The sequence below is a fragment of the Balaenoptera physalus genome (assembly GCF_965194825.1).
Source record: "Balaenoptera physalus genome assembly, chromosome: 16".
In the NCBI taxonomy this organism is placed as follows: Eukaryota; Metazoa; Chordata; class Mammalia; order Artiodactyla; family Balaenopteridae; genus Balaenoptera; species Balaenoptera physalus.
Genome location: NC_138898.1, coordinates 45,340,209 through 45,361,537, shown reverse-complemented (window position 1 = coordinate 45,361,537; position 21,329 = coordinate 45,340,209). Strand labels below are relative to the sequence as shown.

At 44.7% G+C, this 21,329-nt stretch overlaps 1 protein-coding gene across 7 annotated transcripts in view; it reads right to left on the bottom strand.

Annotated features, from left to right (window-relative positions):
* Nucleotides 1-21,329, bottom strand: part of ABHD12 (abhydrolase domain containing 12, lysophospholipase) — a 73,578-nt gene that overhangs the window by 24,459 nt on the left and 27,790 nt on the right. For all 7 annotated transcript variants that reach the window (XR_014254559.1, XR_014254560.1, XM_082428611.1 and 4 more), the window contains exon 2: nucleotides 1,286-1,410. Coding sequence is in view for 5 of the 7 variants with exons in the window: in XM_082428611.1 (XP_082284737.1) it covers nucleotides 1,286-1,410 (125 nt within the window). In the remaining 2 variants the exon portion in view is untranslated. The remainder of the gene's footprint in view (nucleotides 1-1,285; nucleotides 1,411-21,329) is intronic.

Below are 21,329 nucleotides of genomic sequence, written 5' to 3'. Positions count from 1 at the left end.
ATCAAATGCCTCTTAGTGTACCTACATGTGTTTTACACTTACTTTATGACACCCAAATAAAAAACGCATTTTAGATTTATGAAGTATTAAATATCCACCTTACTATTTCTGTTCCTCCTCCTCCTGCTTCTCTTTAGAGCAGACATTCCCTTTTAGCAGCGACGTCCACTTTTCTGTGATCAAGTCTACTGCAGACTTAACACCCCAAACTCATATGCCCCAATGCACACGGGCCTCTGCAGAGTCTGCAGCACTGGTGTTACTACAGACGAGGGGCCACCCACCCCCTGCCTTGCTGCCCCAGGCCAGTCGCACAGGACACCTCAACACCTCCTGTCTGTCCTCTCCCCCCACCTCCTCTTCACCAGCTCCCCTGCTGCCTCCATAGCACCAGCCCAGCTTCCCAAGCCTCCAGCTCCGACACACACAAGTTCAAACCCGCTCTTTGCAAACCAGCACAGCCAAGAGCGTGCAGAGCCTGCCTCATCTGCCCTGAGTGCTCCCCACACCCGACTGCAAGGCCATCACTCACGAGGCACCTGCTGTGTGCCAAGCGCCACGTTCTATCCGCTGACCTCTAACGCCCACATGCGCAGTCTCTTCCCGCCTGGCCTCATCTTGAAAGTGTAAAAGGATGCTCCATAAAAGGATTATTCCTGGCAACCGTATACCTTCCACTTCATAAACTTGATACTTCTACCCTTTGTCCTCCCACTTGCCCAAAAGTAAACATATAGCATGAAAAAAACAAACAAACAAACTTTGGAACACACCAGGTCCAAGTTAACTGAAGGAGACTATAACACCTCTAAAGCCAGCATATAATTCCACAGAAACCAAAGTATGTCAGGGTTTTTTAAGGGGGAAAAAAAAGATTTTTTTTTTTAAATTTAAAGAAAAAAGGCCTAATTATTTTTAAGGCACAATTTTCAGTGGGCACCTTTTCCAAGGATAGTTAACCTCCTAGACTGCACAAGGGACAGAGCATCCCCAACATGACAGCTGCAGAAGATTCTCCATGTTATCAACATTTCTACCCACCTCAGCTGAAGAAAGACCCCCGCCCCCCGCAACCATGCAGTAGTCACCTGTGCACACAAATGCCAACCCTGAAGAGCAATGCCCTCGTTACAAACATCTTTTAACTGGGAAGGGGCAAAGGGAACCTTCTGGACAATAAAAAGGCTCTATTTCCTGATCTGAGTAGTGAATATATAAATACATAAATCACCATGAAAATGAACTCTTACTAAAATGAAAGGAAAAATGGACACACAGCACTTACCGAAATTCAAGAAAATCAGTTTGGCCTGTATCCCAGGACACAGTTTGATGAGAAATGGAATGGCCACGTACAACCCCACGACACAGAGGAGTATCTTCCTCAGTCGGAAGCACAGGCTCTTTCGCCTGCAAGAGAAGAGCAGTGAGCAGGTCAAAGACAGGAGTGAGTCTGCTGTGGTTTAGTAACAGCATCGTCAAAATCACTGACCAAGATCCACACCTACTGTTTCCAACAAGAATATCACCAATGATAAGAGGAGCCTCCCACCTGCTTTTCCTTTTAATTTGTGCTTAGAACTCTACCAGAAGGGTAAAATGTGTTTCCTGAAAGCCAAAGAAACAGTCCTGCTGATTTCTTTTGTGTGCCCTGGGATCAGAACCCAGCACAGCCATCAGATCCTCAGAAAGTGCCCAACTTCATGTCAGACAGTAGCTGCAACTTCACCTCAAGAGAGTGGCTGCCCCTGAGCCTCTGACTGCCCTCCTGCAAGCAAGCGTGGGCTACCTATCAGAGGAAGCACGTATGCGACAGAACCTGCCACACCAGGTCCCGGGAGGCAGCAGGCGCTGAGAACAAGGCTCTGGCCATCACTGCATGTTCTCATATTTCTGCCCGCATACCCTCCAGAGGCCCCTTTTCTGGGCACCTCGGGCCAGGTCATCACCCCAGGTCTCAAGACTCTCTTCTAATCCACAACCAGCTCCAAGACTTCCTCATCCTGTTCCTGATCTCCTGTTAAAAAATGTCCCTAGCCCAGAGAGTCTCAAACTTCTTGGACTAAGGGCCTCTCTACAACTGAAAAATTGAGGGCCCCAAAGAGCTTCTGTTCATGATTTGTTTTATGAGAAATTAAAGAAAAATATAAAATATCTATTAAGTCATCTAATAACAATAAACAACCCAGTACATGTTAATATAATTAACATCTGTTATAAAAAAATGATTATATTTTCCAAAATGAAAAATTTTAGTGAGATTTTTACAAATTTCTTTAAGTCAGACAGCTTAACAGAAGACAGATGGGTTCTCGTATCTGCTTCTGTATTCAATCTGCTGCAATCCCACACGTCACGCAGCATCTGGAAAGCTCCCGAAACCCCATGAGAGAATGAAAGTGAAAAAGGCAAACAGCATCTCAGTGTTACCATGAAATCTCTCTGACCTCACGGACATGCTGAAGGGTTCTGGGGACCCCATGAGACCCAAGCACACATGGAAACTGCTGCTTATCTCAGCATATCAAGTCTCAACCTCAATGGGTTTAGTTATTTATTTCTGGACTATTTCGAAAAAAGTAAGGTGGTTTAAAAAAATACACCTTGAACTGCTGACACATGCAACAATACAGAAGGATCTAAATGCATTAGGCTAGGGACTTCCCTGGTGGCACAGTGGTTTAGAATCCGCCTGCCAATGCAGGAGACACGTGTTCGAGCCCTGGTCCGGGAAGATCCCACATGCCGCAGAGCAATTAAGCCCGTGCACCACAACTACTGAGCCTGCGCTCTAGAGCCCACGTGCCACAACTACTGAAGCCAGCGCGCCTAGCCAGTGCTCCGCAACGAGAAGCCACCACAATGAGAAGCCCACGCGCCGCAACTAGAGAAAGCCCAAGTACAGCAACGAAGAGACAATGCAGCCAAAAATAAATAAATAAATTTACAAAAATAAATATATAAATTTATAAAAATAAATACATTTTTTTAAGAAAAGCATTAGGCTAAGTTAAATAAGACAGACACAAAAGATTACATACTGTATAATCCCATTTGTCTGAAATTCCAGAAAAAGCAAAACTACAGAGACAGAAAAGCAGAACAGTGACCTCAGAGGCTGGGAGTAGAGGGAAGAGATTGCAAAGGGCACGAGGCAACTTTTGCAGTAATGGAAATGTTCTTTATCTGGACTGTGGTTGTGGACACATGAATGTGTATGTTGGTAAATTTTATCCCATGTAAATGATACTTCAACAAAGCTGATGTAAATAATACCTCAATAAAGCTGTTGACAAATGCATATCTGACAATGTAATCCTTTCACTCATTCACCTGGCTCATCCACCAGTCGTTACTGAGCACTGGGCACTCCTGGGGCAGTGGACAATAAGGGCAGCAGAGGATGCCATCTGCGTCTCTGCTGTGCTCTCAGCTCAGCAGGGCAGACAAAGGGCTGTGAGAGAGGCATCTGGTGCAGGGTGACCTGACCTAGTCTGGGCTTCCAGGGAAAGGGCCACTGGTGGAAACACTAAGTCAGGAATACAGGAGTTAACCAGATGATGCAGGAGAAGTTTAAAAGGGCATCTTAAATTCCATGCACAATCTACCCGTTCACTGAGGGAAGGCATAGGATGTAGTGGTTAAGGTGCCGGCTCTGAAGTCAAATGATCTGGTCCAGCATCCAATCTACCACTTATTAGCTGTCATATCCTTCTTGAACAAAAAATATATATATAAATAGAAATGAAAAAAATTTATATACCTGTAGCAATAAGGCTCTTCTACATTAAAATCATTTTCTTCTGGATTGAGTTATCATTATAATTATTATCATACACATTAATCAAAATGACAAATATGTTATATTTTTGGTAAATTATTATTAAGCATGAAAAGTAAAATTTTATTGAAAATACATCTTTTTTTTAACATCTTTATTGGAGTATAATTGCTTTACAATGGTGTGTTAGCTTCTGCTTTATAACAAAGTGAATCAGTTATACATATACATGTTTCCATATCTCTTCCCTCTTGCATCTCCCTCCCTCCCACCCTCCCTATCCCACCCCTCTAGGTGGTCACAAAGCACCGAGCTGATCTCCCTGTGCTATGTGGTTGCTTCCCACTAGCTATCTATTTTACGTTTGGTAGTGTATATATGTCCATGCCACTCTCTCACTTTGTCACAGCTTACCCTTCCCCCTCCCCACATCCTCAAGTCCATTCTCCAGTAGTTCTGTGTCTTTATTCCGGTCTTGCCACTAGGTTCTTCATGACCTTTTTTTTTTTTTTCCCTTAGATTCCATATATATGTGTTAGCATACTGTATTTGTTTTTCTCTTTCTGACTTACTTCACTCTGTATGACAGACTAAATGAGATGGATTCCACTACTTTCCCAAATGCATCATGTCTCTATATATTACTTATTGATAGAAAAAAGGGGGGGTTAGCATTAATTCTACTTCTGTTTTTGGTTTTTAAAAATATAAGTATTGAGAACTTGTTCACATCAGTAAAAGGGAATGGAAGTTTACTAGTATCACCACTTCTTCAGGGTTATATGCTCAAAATCACACAGTAAAAACACTCAAATAAGCCCTTTTTCATTTTTGTTGACAGCTAAGAATTTGACACCACCTGACTTGTAAAATTTTTATGCAGTCATTAGACATTCACTTAGTTTCTCAGCTTTTACCAAGAACTGAGCCCTCTTGCCTTGACCTTGACCTGCCTTTAGCAAGAATCCTGCTAAGTCATCCCCCACCTTGATATCTGATCAAGTCCCTCATCCCCCCACCTTTGACGTCTAAACCCTTGACCTGCCTTTAGCAAGAGTCCCCCCACCCTTGATGTCTCCTCAATAATTTTTCATCCCCTGATCCCCTAACTCTACTTTCTGTCTGGAAATCCCAAGCCGTCTCCTCAGAAGGCATCCCAGACAGGGCTGTATGCGGGCCTGACCTTTCTACGGGCTCCTTCTGTCCACCCTGCCAGGCCTTTTCCTTCCCACCCCAGCCCCACCTCCCTACAGCCACTAGAGCTTTAGGCCCCTGCCTCCACGGGGGGCTGTTAAGGGACTCAGGGACTCCACACAGCCTCTACCTGAGGATGAAAAGGAAAAATGACAAATTGGAAACAGGTCGGATGTTTTACCCACGCAGCTGGGCTGTGGAAACACCCAGACTGCTGCTTGGTATTCTCAAAAAGTCCCTCACCTGAAATTTAGTCCATTGCCTCCACAAGATTACATATCATGGGAAATGAAAATCTTAAAAGTCAAATATAGTAAAAAAGCATTAGTCCTCATCTTGAGCAGTTTACCTTAAATTGTTCCATTTCCCCAAAACTAAATTCAGATAAAAAGATAAATAAAGCAGGGCAAAGATGAGAACCAACTCTTACATTACATAAACTGCTGAGTTTTGTGTGACTGTGATTATGCTGACTGGTGGCTCAGCTGTCAGGATGAGTGCAGTAAGATCTCTTTGTATCTGACTGACTGTTTACATATGTATGGACATATGTGTGTGTATGTATGTACGTATGTAACCTACAGCTGACCCTTGAACAGCGAAGGGGTTAGGGGTGCCAACCCTCCATTCAACTGAAAATCTGAATATAACTTGAAGTTGGCCCTCCATTTTTGCGGTTCTGCTTCTGTGGATTCAACCAACCGTGGATCATGTGGTACTGTGGTACGTCTTTGGTGAAAAAAAATCTGTTTATGAGTGGACCCGCCCGCACAGTTCAAACCCGTGTTGTTCAAGGGTCCACTGTATTTGTGATGTTTTCCTAGCCCTGGATGGTTATTACCAAATTAATTTATAAAATCCCTTTAAGGAGCTCTGTTCCAATTGGCTTAAAGAGAAATAAGTGGCAAATTAAATATTCCTAAAACTCCCAGAAGTATAAGAACCCAAATATTTTTCAAGCTCATGTATAAATAAAACCAGTTTAGTGGTGTCAGTTTAATAAAAGCAGTTGTCCTCTTGAAACAGGAGGGAAGGGGGCAGGGCACAACCTTTAAAAGAATGACATAGCCAAAGGACATGACAAAAACTGGTTAGAACCAACTAGATCCAAGATGGTGGAAGATTCGACTTCCAGTAGACCTTGAGCCTCATTATATGCTCATTGTAATGCATTAGCTAAATGACATACTCACCAGTGCCATGACAGTTCTGAGGCCAACCAAAAAAGGCCAAAAGCGGGCGGTGGCCCAATTCCTAGAAATCCCCGTCCCTTCCCCGAAATAGTTGGAATCATCCTCCTGCTCATTAGCCTATGAAATTTACCCAGCCCATAAAAACTAACCACACCATATTTCGGGGACTCTCACCTTCTGAGATGGCCCACACTCTGTGGAGTGTGTTCCTCTCTAAATAAATCCACTTCTACCTATCACTTTGTCTCTCACTCGACAAGACATAAAGAACCTGAGCTTCATTAAGACCTGAGACCAGATGTGTGACCTCAATTAAAAGACAGTGGGTTTTGACCAGGTTCGACTCCCGGCATATAGGTTCAAGTCCCACCTGAAGTGCATGGTTTCCCTCTGAGTTATCAGCATTAAGTATAATATGTGCACACATTATTTGACTAATAAACCCAGGTAGAATAACAACCTAATATAATATACTAGATTATTAAGATTATAAAAATTATAAACTCAACCTAAGAATAAAAGTACAAGTAGATATGCAGTAAAATTGCTTGAAATCCATTATTTCATGTATATCAAGTGCAGCAATAAAACAAAACCCACGTATTTAACTAAGGTTTTTATTCTGTGATTTTTTTTTTTGAAACTTGCCTAACACACGTGTTATAAAAATAATAAACAGGGAAATAACTTGATGATGGCTAGCTTACAGCATTCATGAACAATCCCAGTATAACTGTTAAGAACCAGTGTATCGGACTTCCCTGGTGGCGAAGTGGTTAAGAATCCGCCTGCCAATTCAGGGGACATGGGTTCAATCCCTGGTCTCGGAAGATCCCACATGCTGCAGAGTAACTAAGCCCGTGCACCCCAACTACTGAGCCTGCACTCTAGAGCCCACGAGCCACAACTACTGAAGCCCGCGCGCCTAGAGCCCGTGCTCCACAGCAAGAGAAGCCACCGCAGTGAGAAGCCCATGCACCACAACGAAGAGTAGTCCCCGCTTGCTGCAACTAGAGAAAGCCCATGAGCAACAACGAAGACCCAATGTGGCCATAAATAAATAAATAAATGTATAGATATATAAAAGAACCAGTGTATCAGGCTGATGTGATATAAAAGTTTTATGAATGGATTTTTCAACAATAGCTGAAACCAAGCAGGACTCTGTGGGGCCCTCCTGGGCACAAAAGCCCTTCTGCACCCCCTGTTTCTAGGAGATAGGCTTCACTCAGCCTCCTTGACCTTCCCTGATTTCCAAAGGGCAGATTCAAACAGTTGCTAATTGGGGAAGGGAGGCAATGGAGAAACAAGGGAGGGGCAGTCAAGAACAACAGTGCACCCTTGGGGCAGGGTCCTGGTTCCTCCTCAAGGGATATACAAAACAATATCTTTGAGTTTCTTCTGCAGGAACTAAGGCCCCCACCCAGGTGGAGGGTGGTAATTTCAGGCTGAGCACAAGATTCCTGTAGCACCACCATAATACCTCACCACCAACCAATCAGAAGAAAGTTACACACCCTGCAGCCCTCACCCCAAATTTTGCCTATGAAAACTTTTCCACCAAAACCATCAGGGGTTTTTCAGCACGAGCCACCGGGGTTCTTCTTGCTTGGCCCTGCAATAAACCTTTCTCTGCTCCAAACTCCGATGTTCTGGTTTGTTTGGCCTCACTGCGCATTGGGCACACTAACTTTGGTAACAAACATTTATCTTTTTCCCCCTGCCTGATCCTTCCAGAATTCAGAGACTCTGACTGACTATTCTTATTTTCATGGCAATGCAGTTACTTGCATAAGTTCAGCAAGAATCCGTCCTCCTTGTACAGAACACAATTGGAAACACTGATTATATAACCAAGGCTTTGACTGGAATGGCATATTTAAAAATGATTCACAGAATTGTATACGACCAGACAGCTTTAAGGAACTAAGGCTGACTTTATGGAACCAATGTTTAGAAACACCTCTTAGAAAAACAGGCCTGGTACCTAATTTACATAGTTCCCAGCCTTACTTACAGGTCACTTCCTGGCAGGCCCCCAAAACTGTAGGATATTTTAAGGACTTCAGAAAGATAGGAATTCATCCAAATCTATAGGTACTGCAGTTCTTGGCTTGGCTTCCTAGCTGTGAAAGACTTTTAAAAGTCTGAGATTCCTTATAAAACGTTCCAGCAAAGCAAACTTTTAAGAGGCTTATGTGGTCAACTGGCATTCTTGCTGCACTTACGTAAATGATTAGGCCAAATCTTTTTTTTTTTTTAAATAAAGAAAAATAATCTTACTTTTGAGTATCTCTGATCAAAGAAGGACACGACTGTGGAGAGAAATTTTATGTTTCAACAGAAAACTGTAACACACCCTTGTGGGTTATTCAGATTTCTAGTCCTGTTCATTATCTTTGAGGTTTTATTATCTATCTGTAAACTGGTCTAGATCCTGCCCTCTTGTACATTTTATCAGTCTTCACCAAATTCTCAATTCTTTGGGTTTCCTTCAATGCCTGGTTACAACCCTCCAAGTTAACATTTCTAATTTTCTTCACACCCTCCTGACTCGAGGTGACCTGACTGCCCAGATCCTCACTGGGACTCCAGGCTGTCGTGCAGTTTCCCCTTCCCCGAGGATCTGAAAAGTCCTTCCGGATGAAGCTGGTCAACTTGATGTAAACCTTTCTGAGGCTTCACCACAGCAGATCATGTGTGGGATGCCATTACCAAAGACATTCAAACTGCAAACCAGGAAATCCATCTTATTGCCATCCTCCCTCCACCACCTAAAAATGCTTCAAACTCAATGTTTAAATGTCTTCTCGACTGACTGCCCTCTGGACTCAGAAAATGGGTTTAGAATCTGCTCCAACCATTAACCTTTGTTTTTCTTTTTGTTTGCTTGTTCTAACCCAAGGTCTTCTTTCTTACTGCAGATTGCCTACTTCTCACCTTCTCAGCTGAGTCTTCTCTCTGCAGCAATCAACCAGCTCCTTGCTTGTGAAACTTCTTGGGAAGTTTCAACTGGGGGGAATGTGGGGACTGATAACCCAAAAGAAATGGTGAAAATTACTTCAAAATGAAAACATCTGATTTCTAACAGATGCAGAAAGAAATCTCATTGGAAATTCCCTCCTCTGCCTAAGGCAGAGCTCTAGAAGAGCAGCTGCCACAAACCGCCCTTGGGGAGGTCTCCAGTCAGGGAGGTGACTGACCTTGGGCACAGGACATCTAAAAACACTGTATCAACAAGCTTCATCGGAACCTTCCATCCTAAAAGCCCTAAAAGCCCTAGTCCTGCCCCTCCCCTTTATGAAACTGGCAATATAAACCCTTTCCCTCTGGCTGTTTGGGGAGCTACTCTCTTTATAGAGCACTCCCACATGCATAATAAACTTTTCTCCTGTTAATCTGTCTATTATCAATTACTTCAGATCTAAATTTATGCTGGAAAAGTTTTTCTCTCAGCAGCATAATCATGGGGTCTGGCCCTCTTTCTCCAACAGATGAAGTCCTTCCAGCAGGGACCCTGTCTTTCACCTTTGTCTCTGTGGTAGCTAAGTCAACGCCACGCCTACAGTTTGTGCTCAGTGAATGTTGGATCAAAGAATTACTGCCCCATGATCATTAATGCAGAAAATTATCAGAACCACAACCAACTTCTCTGGGCTCCCACTACACTTAAGAGTTCCACAGTTTTTTTCTAGTTCATAGTTTGTGTCTTCAACCAAGCATCTACACTGAAAGTTACTCTGGTTGACAGTCACTTGGTTGTATATTAGAATCTTTGGAGAAATTTACAAAATATCAATGCCTGGAACTTGCTTCAGGAATTCTAGTTTGGGGAATTCCCTGGCGGTCCACTGCAGGGGGCATGGGTTTGCTTCCTGGTCAGGAAACTAAGGTCGTGCATGCCGTGCAGCATGGCCAAAACAGGAAAAAGAAAAAATAATAATAAAAATAAAGACAGAAAAAAAAGAAATTCTAGTTTTATTGGTCTGAAGTATGACTTGACCACACTTGAGGAGACCACAGCCGTCTGCCCACCTGAGCAGCCCCTGAGCACCTCAGCACTTGCTGAGACAGGAAGGGGGCAGGGCGTAACCTTTAAAAGAATGACAGCCATCGAGGACACAACATAAACTGGTTAGAACCAACTAGCTCCAAGATGGTGGACGAGTTGACTTCCACTAGACCTTGAGCCTCAGTATATGCTCACTGTAATACATCATGCTAAATAACACACCCACAGGCGCCATGACAGTTCCAAGGCCAACCAATAAAGGTCACAAAGTGGGCAGTGGCCCAATTCCTGGAAATCCCCATCCTTTCCCCAAAATAGTTGGAATAATCCTCCCACTCATTAGCCTATGAAATTACCCACTCCTATAAAAACTGACAACCCCGTACCCTGGTGCCTCTCACCTTCTGAGATGGCCCACACTCTGTCTATGGAGTGTGTATCTCCCTGAATAAACTTCCTTTTTTAAAAAATAAGTTTATTTATTTATTTTTGGCTACATTGTATCTTCGTTGCTGCACATGGGTTTTTCTCTAGTTGCGGCAAGCAGGGCTACTCTTTGTTGAGGTACACAGGCTTCTCATTGCGGTGGGTTCTCTTGCTGCGGAGCACAGCCTCTAGGTGCACGGGCTTCAGTAGTTGTGGCATGTGGGCTCAGTAGTTGTGGCCTGTGGGCTCTAGAGTGCAGGCTCAGTAGTTGTGGCACACGGGCTTAGTTGCTCCACGGCATGTGGGATCTTCCCGGACCAGGGCTCAAACCCGTGTCCCCTGCGTTGGCAGGCAGATTCTTAACCACTGCGCACCAGGGAAGTCCCCGCATAAACTTTCTAATAACTTTACTATGGCTCGCTCTTGAATTCTTTCCTGCGCAAAGCCAAGAACCCACACTGGCGGCCATCCCCCGTCCCAGGGACTAACCTGAGACCTGGGACGTGACCATCCTCTCTGGCCCCACTTTGTTTCCTGCGACACTGCCACTTACTTCACCTTCGTGGCCTTTCCCTCTGTCCCTGCCAAGCCAGACTCAATGCCCATGATCATTAATGTGCCATCACCCGCACTTCAGAGTTTCCCATGGCATCTCCCTTCCCCTGGGGTTGGAACAGGCCAGTAAGGGTGCTGAGCACGCCTGAATCCTTCCTGAGAGTCTCCGTAAAAACCTAGGAGGGACAGAGAACTGGGGACAAAGGAAGCCACCCTGGAGTGGCCAAAGGAGCCCTTTAATCTCTCAGGACAGGACCTGAAGGTTCTAATTTTAAGACTTAAACCACTTTCATAAGCAAACAATCAAAAAGGAGTTTCTGGCCTCGACAGATCAAATAAACTCAATGAAGCAGGAAACTGCATCTGGCACTAAGCAAACAACCAACCACCAGAATTTGGCCGTAAGGACTGCTCCTACCTGCAGTGCCAGTTCACCGCTGTGGAAGGTGGAAGCCAGACACAGGGGTGCATGCTGTCCCAGAAGCAGGACGGGAATGGGCAGGAAGGGCAGTGAAGGAGACACCTACTGGCTCACAGTGCCCACAGTGGGAGGACCCTCCCGCAACTGACCTCAGCTCTGGTGCCAAAATAGGTCCTTCCACAGAAGTTCACTCACATTTATGGCTGACTTTTTTTTTTTTAATTAATTATTTATTTATTTATTTACTTATTTATTTTTGGCTGTGTTGGGTCTTTGTTTCTGTGCGAGGGCTTTCTCTAGTTGCGGCAAGCGGGGGCCACTCTTCATCGCGGTGCGCGGGCCTCTCACTATCGTGGCCTCTCTTGTTGCGGAGCACAGGCTCCAGACGCGCAGGCTCAGTAGTTGTTGCTCACGGGCCTAGTTGCTCCGCGGCATGTGGGATCTTCCCAGACCAGGGCTCGAACCCGTGTCCCCTGCATTAGCAGGCAGATTCTCAACCACTGCGCCACCAGGGAAGCCCAATATGGCTGACTTTTTAAGCGTTCTGGCTTTTCGACATCAATTGCCAGGCCTCATGCCTTCTGGGCTAAAATGTTGTATATAAGTCCCAGGTTCCAGATGAGAAACCGAGGCTCATGTACGAGCACACGGTCCATGTGGAACTGAACGCAGCCCATCTTTCCTGATGTCCGAGACAAACATTCTTGGGTCAGACCATTCACAGAGACACATAGGATCCCAAGCGACCGGGGGAACATGACAACACCAAACAAAATCCAGCAAGCCAAACTACTGAGTCCGCAAAATCCTATGCAAGACAGGACTGTACTGTCAGAAAAAATTAATAAAGGTTACACTAGAAGAAAAACGAACTGGTCTGGTCTGCTCAGCTCTTGGCCATCCGTCCCATCTTCTCAGAACGACAGTCTTCACACCCCCTCCAGCAGTTCAGACCAAGAAACTGGCCCCATCGCTTCTCTGTCTGCTCGCTTATCTGACCTGGGCTTTCCCTTTCCTACCTCTCTTTTTCTTCTCCTTCTGTGCCTTCGAAAGAGATACTCAAACATAATTAAACTGCTTTGAACAATGGAAGCATTATTTCTTTGTAAGAGGTCTGAGCTGTCAAAGTCTGTCTTTGGAACAGGAAATAGGAAAAATAACAGTACAATCATTCCCAAAGGCCCCCACCTCATATAAACACTACCATGTCCTCTGCGAGGCTAGAGCTGGAAATTCTGTATTATATGGAAGCAGCAGGTGTTAAGAAGTGAACCCTGTCTGATACTCTGTCAATCTGCAGCTGGAAAACAGTTCATGCAGGACATCAAGACTAGGAGGGGTTCACTCTCATTCTCTGCTAACAAAGGAAAACAGGCAGATAACAAATGAAGATTTTAAACAACAAAGCCTTGTCCCCATTTTAAGGTCAAGACAAAATAAGAATGAGGCTGCGCTCATCACGTTTAATGAGAAAGGCTGTGTCTCTGAGCTCAGCCTAAGAAAACTTCCTGTGGATGGAGCCGTCATTAAAAAAAAAATTTTTTTTTAACCATTTCCTGCTAAAAGAGCAAAACCCCTTCTTTGAGCAAACTGAGAAGGTATATATTTTTAAAGATTTTTCATTGCATGCCACCAAATGAAAGTTGTCATTTATACTTTAAGGAGGCTGTCTTCTTTTTCCCCACTTTGAGCTGTGAAACTAGGGCAATAATATGAAGCACTGATGGGTAGATAAAGAGAGGCCTCTCTTGGGACTTCCCTGGTGGTGCAGTGGTTAAGACTCTGCACTCCCAATGCAGGGGGGAGGGTTCGATCCCTGGTCAGGGAACTAGATCCCACATGCATGCCGCAACCAAGAGTTCGCATGCCACAACCATGGAGCTGGCGAGCCGCAACTAAGGAGCCCGCCTGCTGCAACTAAGACCCAGTGCAACCAAATAAATAAAATTAAAAAAAAAAAAAAAAAGAGAGAGAGAGAGAGAGACCTTTCTTGAAAGAACAGAAGCCAAATCTAGGAACCAAGGAAGCCCAAAAGATGCTCTTTACTGAGGAAAACTTCAGTGAATGAGCTTGTTTATATCAATATAGTTCCTGCACTATGGAGATGAAAAACAAAAGTATACCTTAGTGTGTTCCAGTCAAACAGCACCTGCCAAACTGAACAGGAGAAATGATACCTAAGGCCAGGCCCCCACAGTAACTCCTGCTGGTCTGCCTGTTCCCAGCACCTGACGCTGAGGAGGCTTCATTTCCCACAGGCCCTCTGCAGGGCAGCTGGCACAAGCTCTCAGACTTTCCTTAGGCAATAAATGCTCAGCGCTTGCAAGAGTCTCTATGCAACTAAGCCTATCTGCTTCCAAACAGCCGCTTCCCATGCGCTGCTCTGACACCCAATGGTTTAAAACTGTTGGGAACTGGCCACCCTCTCTTTCCTGGACGTGTGACCTCAGCCAGCATACCCACTGCTGCCGTGGACGTGTCCACCTTTCTAGCACCAGGACTGGAGCCCTTCAGGGACCAACCTGGGGACCGACTCCACTTCCACGAGCCCCGGTGAGCAACCCTCAGATGCGCCCAGAAAGGCAGAAGGGCTGCAGTTCTGGGAAAATGTGTGAGAGTCAGGAGGCAGGTGCAGGAATGGCACCTGCTTCCCCTCCGATTTCCAAATTGACAGTGATTTGCTTTTCACCTTACTGTTCCCAAGTTAGATGTTTTAATAACCTGCCTGATTCCTCTGCCAGGGGAGGGAACAGAGTGCTGGGTGAAGACTCAGAGCACGGCTCCCATCCAGTAAAACAGCCCCTCAGGCAGTTGGGGCCCTTGCGGTGCTTCCCTCCAGCGGGAGCACCTGTAAAGTGCGAGGCACCGTGCTCCCAAACCTGGGCTCTGCATAGCAGTGGAGACAGAGATGGCCTGTCACTCCTCACAGTCCGACTCTCTGAGCCTCGGTTCCCTCACTCTGATGGAATCTACCTGAAAGGCCCGTTGTGCAGAGTAAACGAACAAGGACATGAAATGCTCAGCACGGTCATGGTCTTGGTCTCGCACATGGAGAAGGAACACTGAGCTAAACTGAAACAGCTTCTGTCCTGGGCTGGCTTTGTCCAGCCCTGCTTGGCTGAACTACCCAGCTGAGCTCTAATTTCCTGCTCTGGTATCCTAAATTACAATTACTCTTTAACCACGTTAGTGCTTAAAAGCAGTGGTTTCATGCTTCAGGAATGACACCAGTAACGTGGCATGCAGCATCAGAAGGGAAGCTAAGCGGGAAGCGGGTGCAGGGCTGTGGTGGGGCTGCCAGCCTCCTCCGGGGTGGACCCCACCCGGCCCTGGCAGCTCACAGGCAGACCCACCTCACTTCTGTGGCCCTCGGTCCCCAGGACACTTGCGTTTTCTAGCAGAGTCACGGGACCTTCCTGTTCAGCTTGAGTGGTGTTCTGCCCTAGGCCCCCAGGACGTGCCCTAAGGCAGCGAAGAGAGGAGCCCAGTGCTCTGTGCTGCGCGGGCCCAGTGCTACTCGACTGCCATCGGCTAAAAACGGCCGAGCCCATCAGCTCTTGCACACAATTACATGGCAGTCGCCAGTGCTGCTCACCGTTCTCTCTGGCTCTGTGCCTTCCTGGGCCCAGGGTAGGATGGCACGTCCCCCTCCCCCTTTAGAGTTAGGGGCGGCCAAGTGACTTGCTTTGGCTAAGGAAACGTGAGCAGAGAGACCATGTCCCTTCCACTTCAGGAGCAGCAACGGCCCACAAGGTGGAGCGAGGGTGTGTGGAGCTGGAGGCCCTGCTGGCCTGGATCCTCAGTGACCACAACAAGCAGAGGCCACACCAGACACACAGTGGGGTAAGAAATACACCAGTGACCCAGGGGTTCTGCTGCATGACCTGGTCTGCCCTGACCAACACTCAGGCCAGATCAACAACGTGCAGGCCTCAAAGGACTGAGCTCCAGGTGCAGCGCTGTATACCCAGCTATCTTCGGTGTCTCCATGTGGAGTCCCACAGGCAGATCAAAACTACCATGTCCAAAACCAAATGCTTGATCTTCCACCCTCTGCCCCTCTGCTTCCATCTGCTTCCCCTCCAGTTCCCCATCTCAGCAAATACCTGTGCCTGTGGCAGACCCCCAGCAGTCATTCCTGATACCCCTTCTTGCCCCACCTCCACTTCCAATGCACACCAAGATTCCAAAACATTCCAAAACATACACCTCTAGTCACCTCGTCTGCTGCCTCTCTGCTCCAGGCCAGCCACATATCTTACCTAGACCAGCAGCCCTAAACTTTCTTGATTACACATTCAATCAGTAACATTTTTGGAACATGTCCTCAATATATACGTTCGTTTTAAATTATACACATGTATAACTGGGTGGTTAATATCTGAATATGAATATAATTAGAAGTCCCAATATTTCCTTCCCATATCTTAATGACTGTGTCTCACCCAACTCCTGGGTGAACCCATCCCATTTTGGAGATCAATACCTTGGTCTTCTGAAGAGACTTCTTAAATGGAAACCCCAACCTCCGCCTGCCTGCTATACAGCCAGAGAGGCCCTTTTCAAAGGCAAACTTGGTCATATCACTGTCTCACTTAAACCTTTACATGCAAGAGCATCTGAAACAGGTCCCGGGAGGACTGCCCACCTCTGACCCTCCAGCTATCAGTTGCCTGCACGGGCCTAATGCTTCCCTACCTCTGAGACTGGTTCATGTCCCTGGTTCATGTGCTTCCTCCAGGTTTCAGCTTCAAGGCTGTGTGCTCCAAAGTCTCCCTGGCTGTTCAATCTAATTGTGCTCTCCTCTTACAATTACTTATATATTAAGGATATTGTCCCTCTGTCTGACATTTTATATATTTCTAAAATATTTCCCTCTGTCATCTGTCTTTTTATTTGGGAATATCTGTAATTATAAGAGAATTTTTAATTTTTTTCTGTTCTTATTGTATTAGTCTTTTTCTTTATGCTTTCTTCCTCTAAGGGTATACATTCTTCTCTGACCTTGACACTGGATAAATATTCTTAAAAAACACGAAAAGATAACCTATGGAATGGGAGAAAATATTTTCAAATGATGCGACAGACAAGGGCTTAATCTCCAAAATATATAAACAGCGCATACAACTCAACAACAAAAAAACAAACAACCCAATCGAAAAATGGGCAGAAGACCTTAAAAGACATTTCTCCAAAGAAGACATACAGATGGCCAGTAGGCACATGAAAAGATGCTCGACATCACTAATTATTAGAGAAATGCAAATCAAAACTACAGTGAGGTAGCTACCTCACACTGGTCACAATAACCATCATTAAAACATCTACAAACAACAAATGCTGGAGAGGGTGTGGAGAAAAGGGAACCCTCCTCCCACCTGTTGGTGGGAATGTAAGTTGGTACAGCCACTATGGAAAACAGTATGGAGGTTCCTCAGAAAAATAAAAATAGAATTACCATATGATCCAGCAATCCCACTCCTGGGAATATACCTGGACAAAACTATAATTCAAAAAGATACAAGCAGGACTCCCCTGGTGGCGCAATGGTTAAGAATCCGCCGGCCAATGCAGGGGACACGGGTTCAAGCCCTGGTCTGGGAAGATCCCACATGCTGTGGAGCAACTAAGCCCATGTGCCACAACTACTGAGCCTGCGCTCTAGAGCTTGCAAGCCACAACTATTGAGCCCACGTGCCACAACTACTGAAGCCCGTACACCTAGAACCCATGCTCCACAGCAAGAGAAGCCACCACAATGAGAAGCCCACGCACCAAAACGAAGAGTAGCCCCTGCTCACCACAACTAGAGAAAGCCCACATGCAGCAACGAAGACCCAAGGCAGCCAAAAGTAAAAATAAATAAATTTATTAAAAAAAAAAAAAGATACATGCACCCCTGTGTTCATAGCAGCACTATTCACAATAGCCAAAACATGGAAACAACCTAAATGTCCACTGACAGATGAATGGATAAAGAAGATGTGGTACACATATACAATGGACTACTACTCAGCCATAAAAAAGAATGAAATAATGCCATATTATTTTAGATAGGTGCACAAATGCACCTATCTAAAAAACGGAAACAGACTCATAGACAGAGAGAACAGACTTGTGGTTGCCAAGGGGGAGGTGGGGAGGGAGAGGGATGGACTGGGAGGCTGGGGTTAGTAGATGCAAACTATTACGTTTAGAATGGATAAACAACGAAGTCCTAATGTATAGCACAGGGAACTATATTCAATATCCTGTGATAAAACCATGACAGAAAAGAATATAAAAAGAGAATGTATATATGTGTATAATTGCGTCACTTTGCTGTACAGCAGAGACTGGCACAACACTGTAAATCAACTATACTTCAAAAAAAAAATTTTTCTTGTTTTTCTTTTAGAGCTTTACATTTTACATTTAATCCTGGAATATATTTTGGAATATGGTGGGAAGAAGGATTGAGTTTATATATTCCTAAATAGTTACCCAAAAGTTTCTCTCCATCTAAAATGCCACCTTGAAGAGACATTAAAATTTTATATACAAGGCTAAAGATGGTAGATTTAACTGTTCTTTCTCAAAACCCCACAAAAATGACAGTAATTTGTTTTTAAGCATAAAACCCTAGGGGCAAAGAATGAGAGGAGAGACACCCAAATTTTAGAAGCTGGAAAGCTTCCAAATTCAGTTGACACCCCAGGAGAGTCCTAATCCAGCATGCAAAGAGATAAGGCACGTGACAGGTGGCTCCAGTGCCTGTGGAAGGGGCTCAGGCTGGGACCCAAATCAGGAGGACAATGTGAAAAATCCCTCCGGACTCCTACTTCACTGGTGGGGCCACTACCCCACCCCACCAAAAGACTGAAGGTTTATTCTCTGCAAAAGGTAAACAGAAGGTTTCTGGACTACAGAGGGCCAGATACTCTAAAAAACAGAAGAAATACATGAAAGTTTAGAAAAGAATGCTGAGAATCCCAGTCTTCTTCCTCAGTTCCCAGAGAGGTGGTGAGTTCAGGAGCAAAAAATACAGGGCAGCCTCCCCACTCTGACTACCCTTCTGCTGACCACCCAGTCCCCGGCCCCTGGCTTCCTGTTTGCAACTGTGGGAGACGTGTGTTCCTCGGAACTACTCATGACCTTGCGTCCTGCCTTCCCTAAAGGAAAACTGAGGCAGACTGATCCCAGGCAGAACTGCATTAAATCTATTTGGGAAAGAAACACCATCTTTTCAATATTATGGATTCTCATCTAAAAACAAATGTATCTCTCCACTTAAACAAGTATTATTTTATGTTCTCAGTAAAGCTGAATAATTTTCTTCATAGAGATGCTATGCATTTCTTGTATATTTATTCTTAGATATTATGCAGTTCTTGTCTTTAATGTGAAATAGAGCTTATCCTGTTACATTTTTCTAGCTGGTTAGTTACTGGTATATAAGGAAGCTATTAATTGCTGTATATTTATTTTGCATTTGAAAATCTAACTGAGCTCCATTAGTTCTGAGAATTTTTTGGTTGAGTTTTATTGGAGTTTTCCAGTTAAAAATTCATTATCTGCAAGCAAGCAATGAAAATTTTTGCTCCTCTTTATAGGTTTATCTTTTAACATTTTCTTAACTTCCCATAATATCTAGAGTATTCAGAATAATATTTTACAGTAGCAGTGAGTGCAGATGAAAAGTCTTGCTTCTCCACTTCAATTTCCATTCATCTAACAAATATTTATCAGGCATCTACTACGTGCCAGGCAGTAAATAAAATGTTTGACATTTTACTTTTCATTACAATGTTGGTTGATGAGATAGATGTCTTTGATCAATATTTAATGTTAAGTGTAATAGATAGTAGACTTGTCAATGAAACAGTAGAATATGAAGGTACAAAAGGCAGCTTTAGAAAAAACAAACGTAAGCATCTGCATATCCATCCACTTGAGAATCTCTAAGCCTGGTGTTTCTCTAGCCGCCGCGAATGGAGTAGAAAAGCCTCCTGCTGCACCACAGCAGGAAACAGGGTGACCAAATGCCCCAGGACCATGCCATCCTGCCCTCTGGGTCAAGGCCATTCTGAGACTCTATTGAAGTAGCTCTTGAATTCATTCTCCTTCCATTTTCATTTGACCAAAACAAAGACTCACAATGAGACAATACTGTGAGAATTTATCTTCAGTGCAAAGGGCTACACAGCTACAGTATTTTGTGACATTTCCTGTTATTGAAACACGTAGCACATGTAGAAATACACATTAAACAATGAAGTTCCATCTTCACCTATGTTATTGGCAAAGAATAAGAATACTGACAGGGGGGACTTCCCTGGTGGCGCAGTGGTTAAGAACCGGCCTGCCAATGCAGGGGACACGGGTTCGATCCCTGGTCCGGGAAGATGCCACATGCCACAGAGCAACTAAGCCCATGCGTCACAACTACTGAACCTGCGCTCTAGAGCCCGTGAGCCACAACTACTGAGCCCGCATGCCACAACTACTGAAGCCTGTGCGCCTAGAGCCCATGCTCCGCAACAAGAGAAGCTCGCGCACCGCATCAGAGCAGCCCCTGCTTGCCGCAACTAGAGAAAGCCCACGCGCAGCAACGAAGACCCAACACAGCCGAAAATAAAAATAAATAAATAAATTTATATGTATAAAAGAATACTGACAGGGAATTCCCTGGTGGTCCAGTGGTTAGGGCTCCTCACTTCCACTGCAGGGGGCATGGGTTTGATCCCTGGTCCAGGAACTAAGATCCATCAAGCTGCGCAGTGGCAAAAAAAAGAATACTGACAATACCAAAACAGTAAGTATGAGCAAACACCCTGCCCACTGCCAGAGGGCCCTGCTCTCTGACCAAGCAATTCCATCCACTCTGAAGGACTGACCACAAAGGAGGACAGCATTCTAGCATGTCAGGAAGGCTCTGCCTTCGTGTTACAGATGTCCTCTCTGTAACACAGTCTGTGAGAGGAAAATGGAATATGCTCACAATATTCAACAGGGATTACTTTTTCATAGCTTTATGCCCTCTCTGATAACAGATAAATGTAGAAAACTTGCAAACTGCATAAAAGCATTGAAAAGAGAATAAAAATAACCTCAAATCATATGATCCTATAGGAGCCTCTGTTAATATACTAGCATAGTATGTTCTTATAAACTTGATTCCATATAAAGTCAGGATCTGTGGTGGAGATGGCTAGCAGATCTCCAGAAGTCTGTACTCACCCTTCCCTAGGGCAGAGCTGATGATGGAAGTGTCTACATTTCCAGTCAGACTACATTTCCAGCCCACCTGGGGAGCAGGCGAAGCTGGGTGAGCAGGCTCACCAGAGCAATGTGATTCTGGCAATGTGCGTGTGGTTGTCGGTACTAATTTGGTAAAGTAGCTGGTATCATGCTGACATGAGCTTATATTCTACATGCTTATTTTTGTTTTTCGTTTACCAATAAATTTTTTAAAGGTCACATGTTGACATATTTCAAAAAGTAAAACAATATAGTCTCACTGACAACTCGCCTCCATGCATTTGGATAACCACTTTTATTAGATACTTATTTATCCTCCCAGTGTTTCCTTATGCAATACATGTACATGTTCTCATCCTTCTCTTTCTCATACAAAAGGGGGCACACTACACACTGTAAACTGTTTCACATCTTGATTTTTCTCTCTCAACAATATACCCGGGCAGTCTCTCCCTGTCAATTCACAGCTATGTTGCAGCCCCACAATATTTCATTGGGTTGATACAT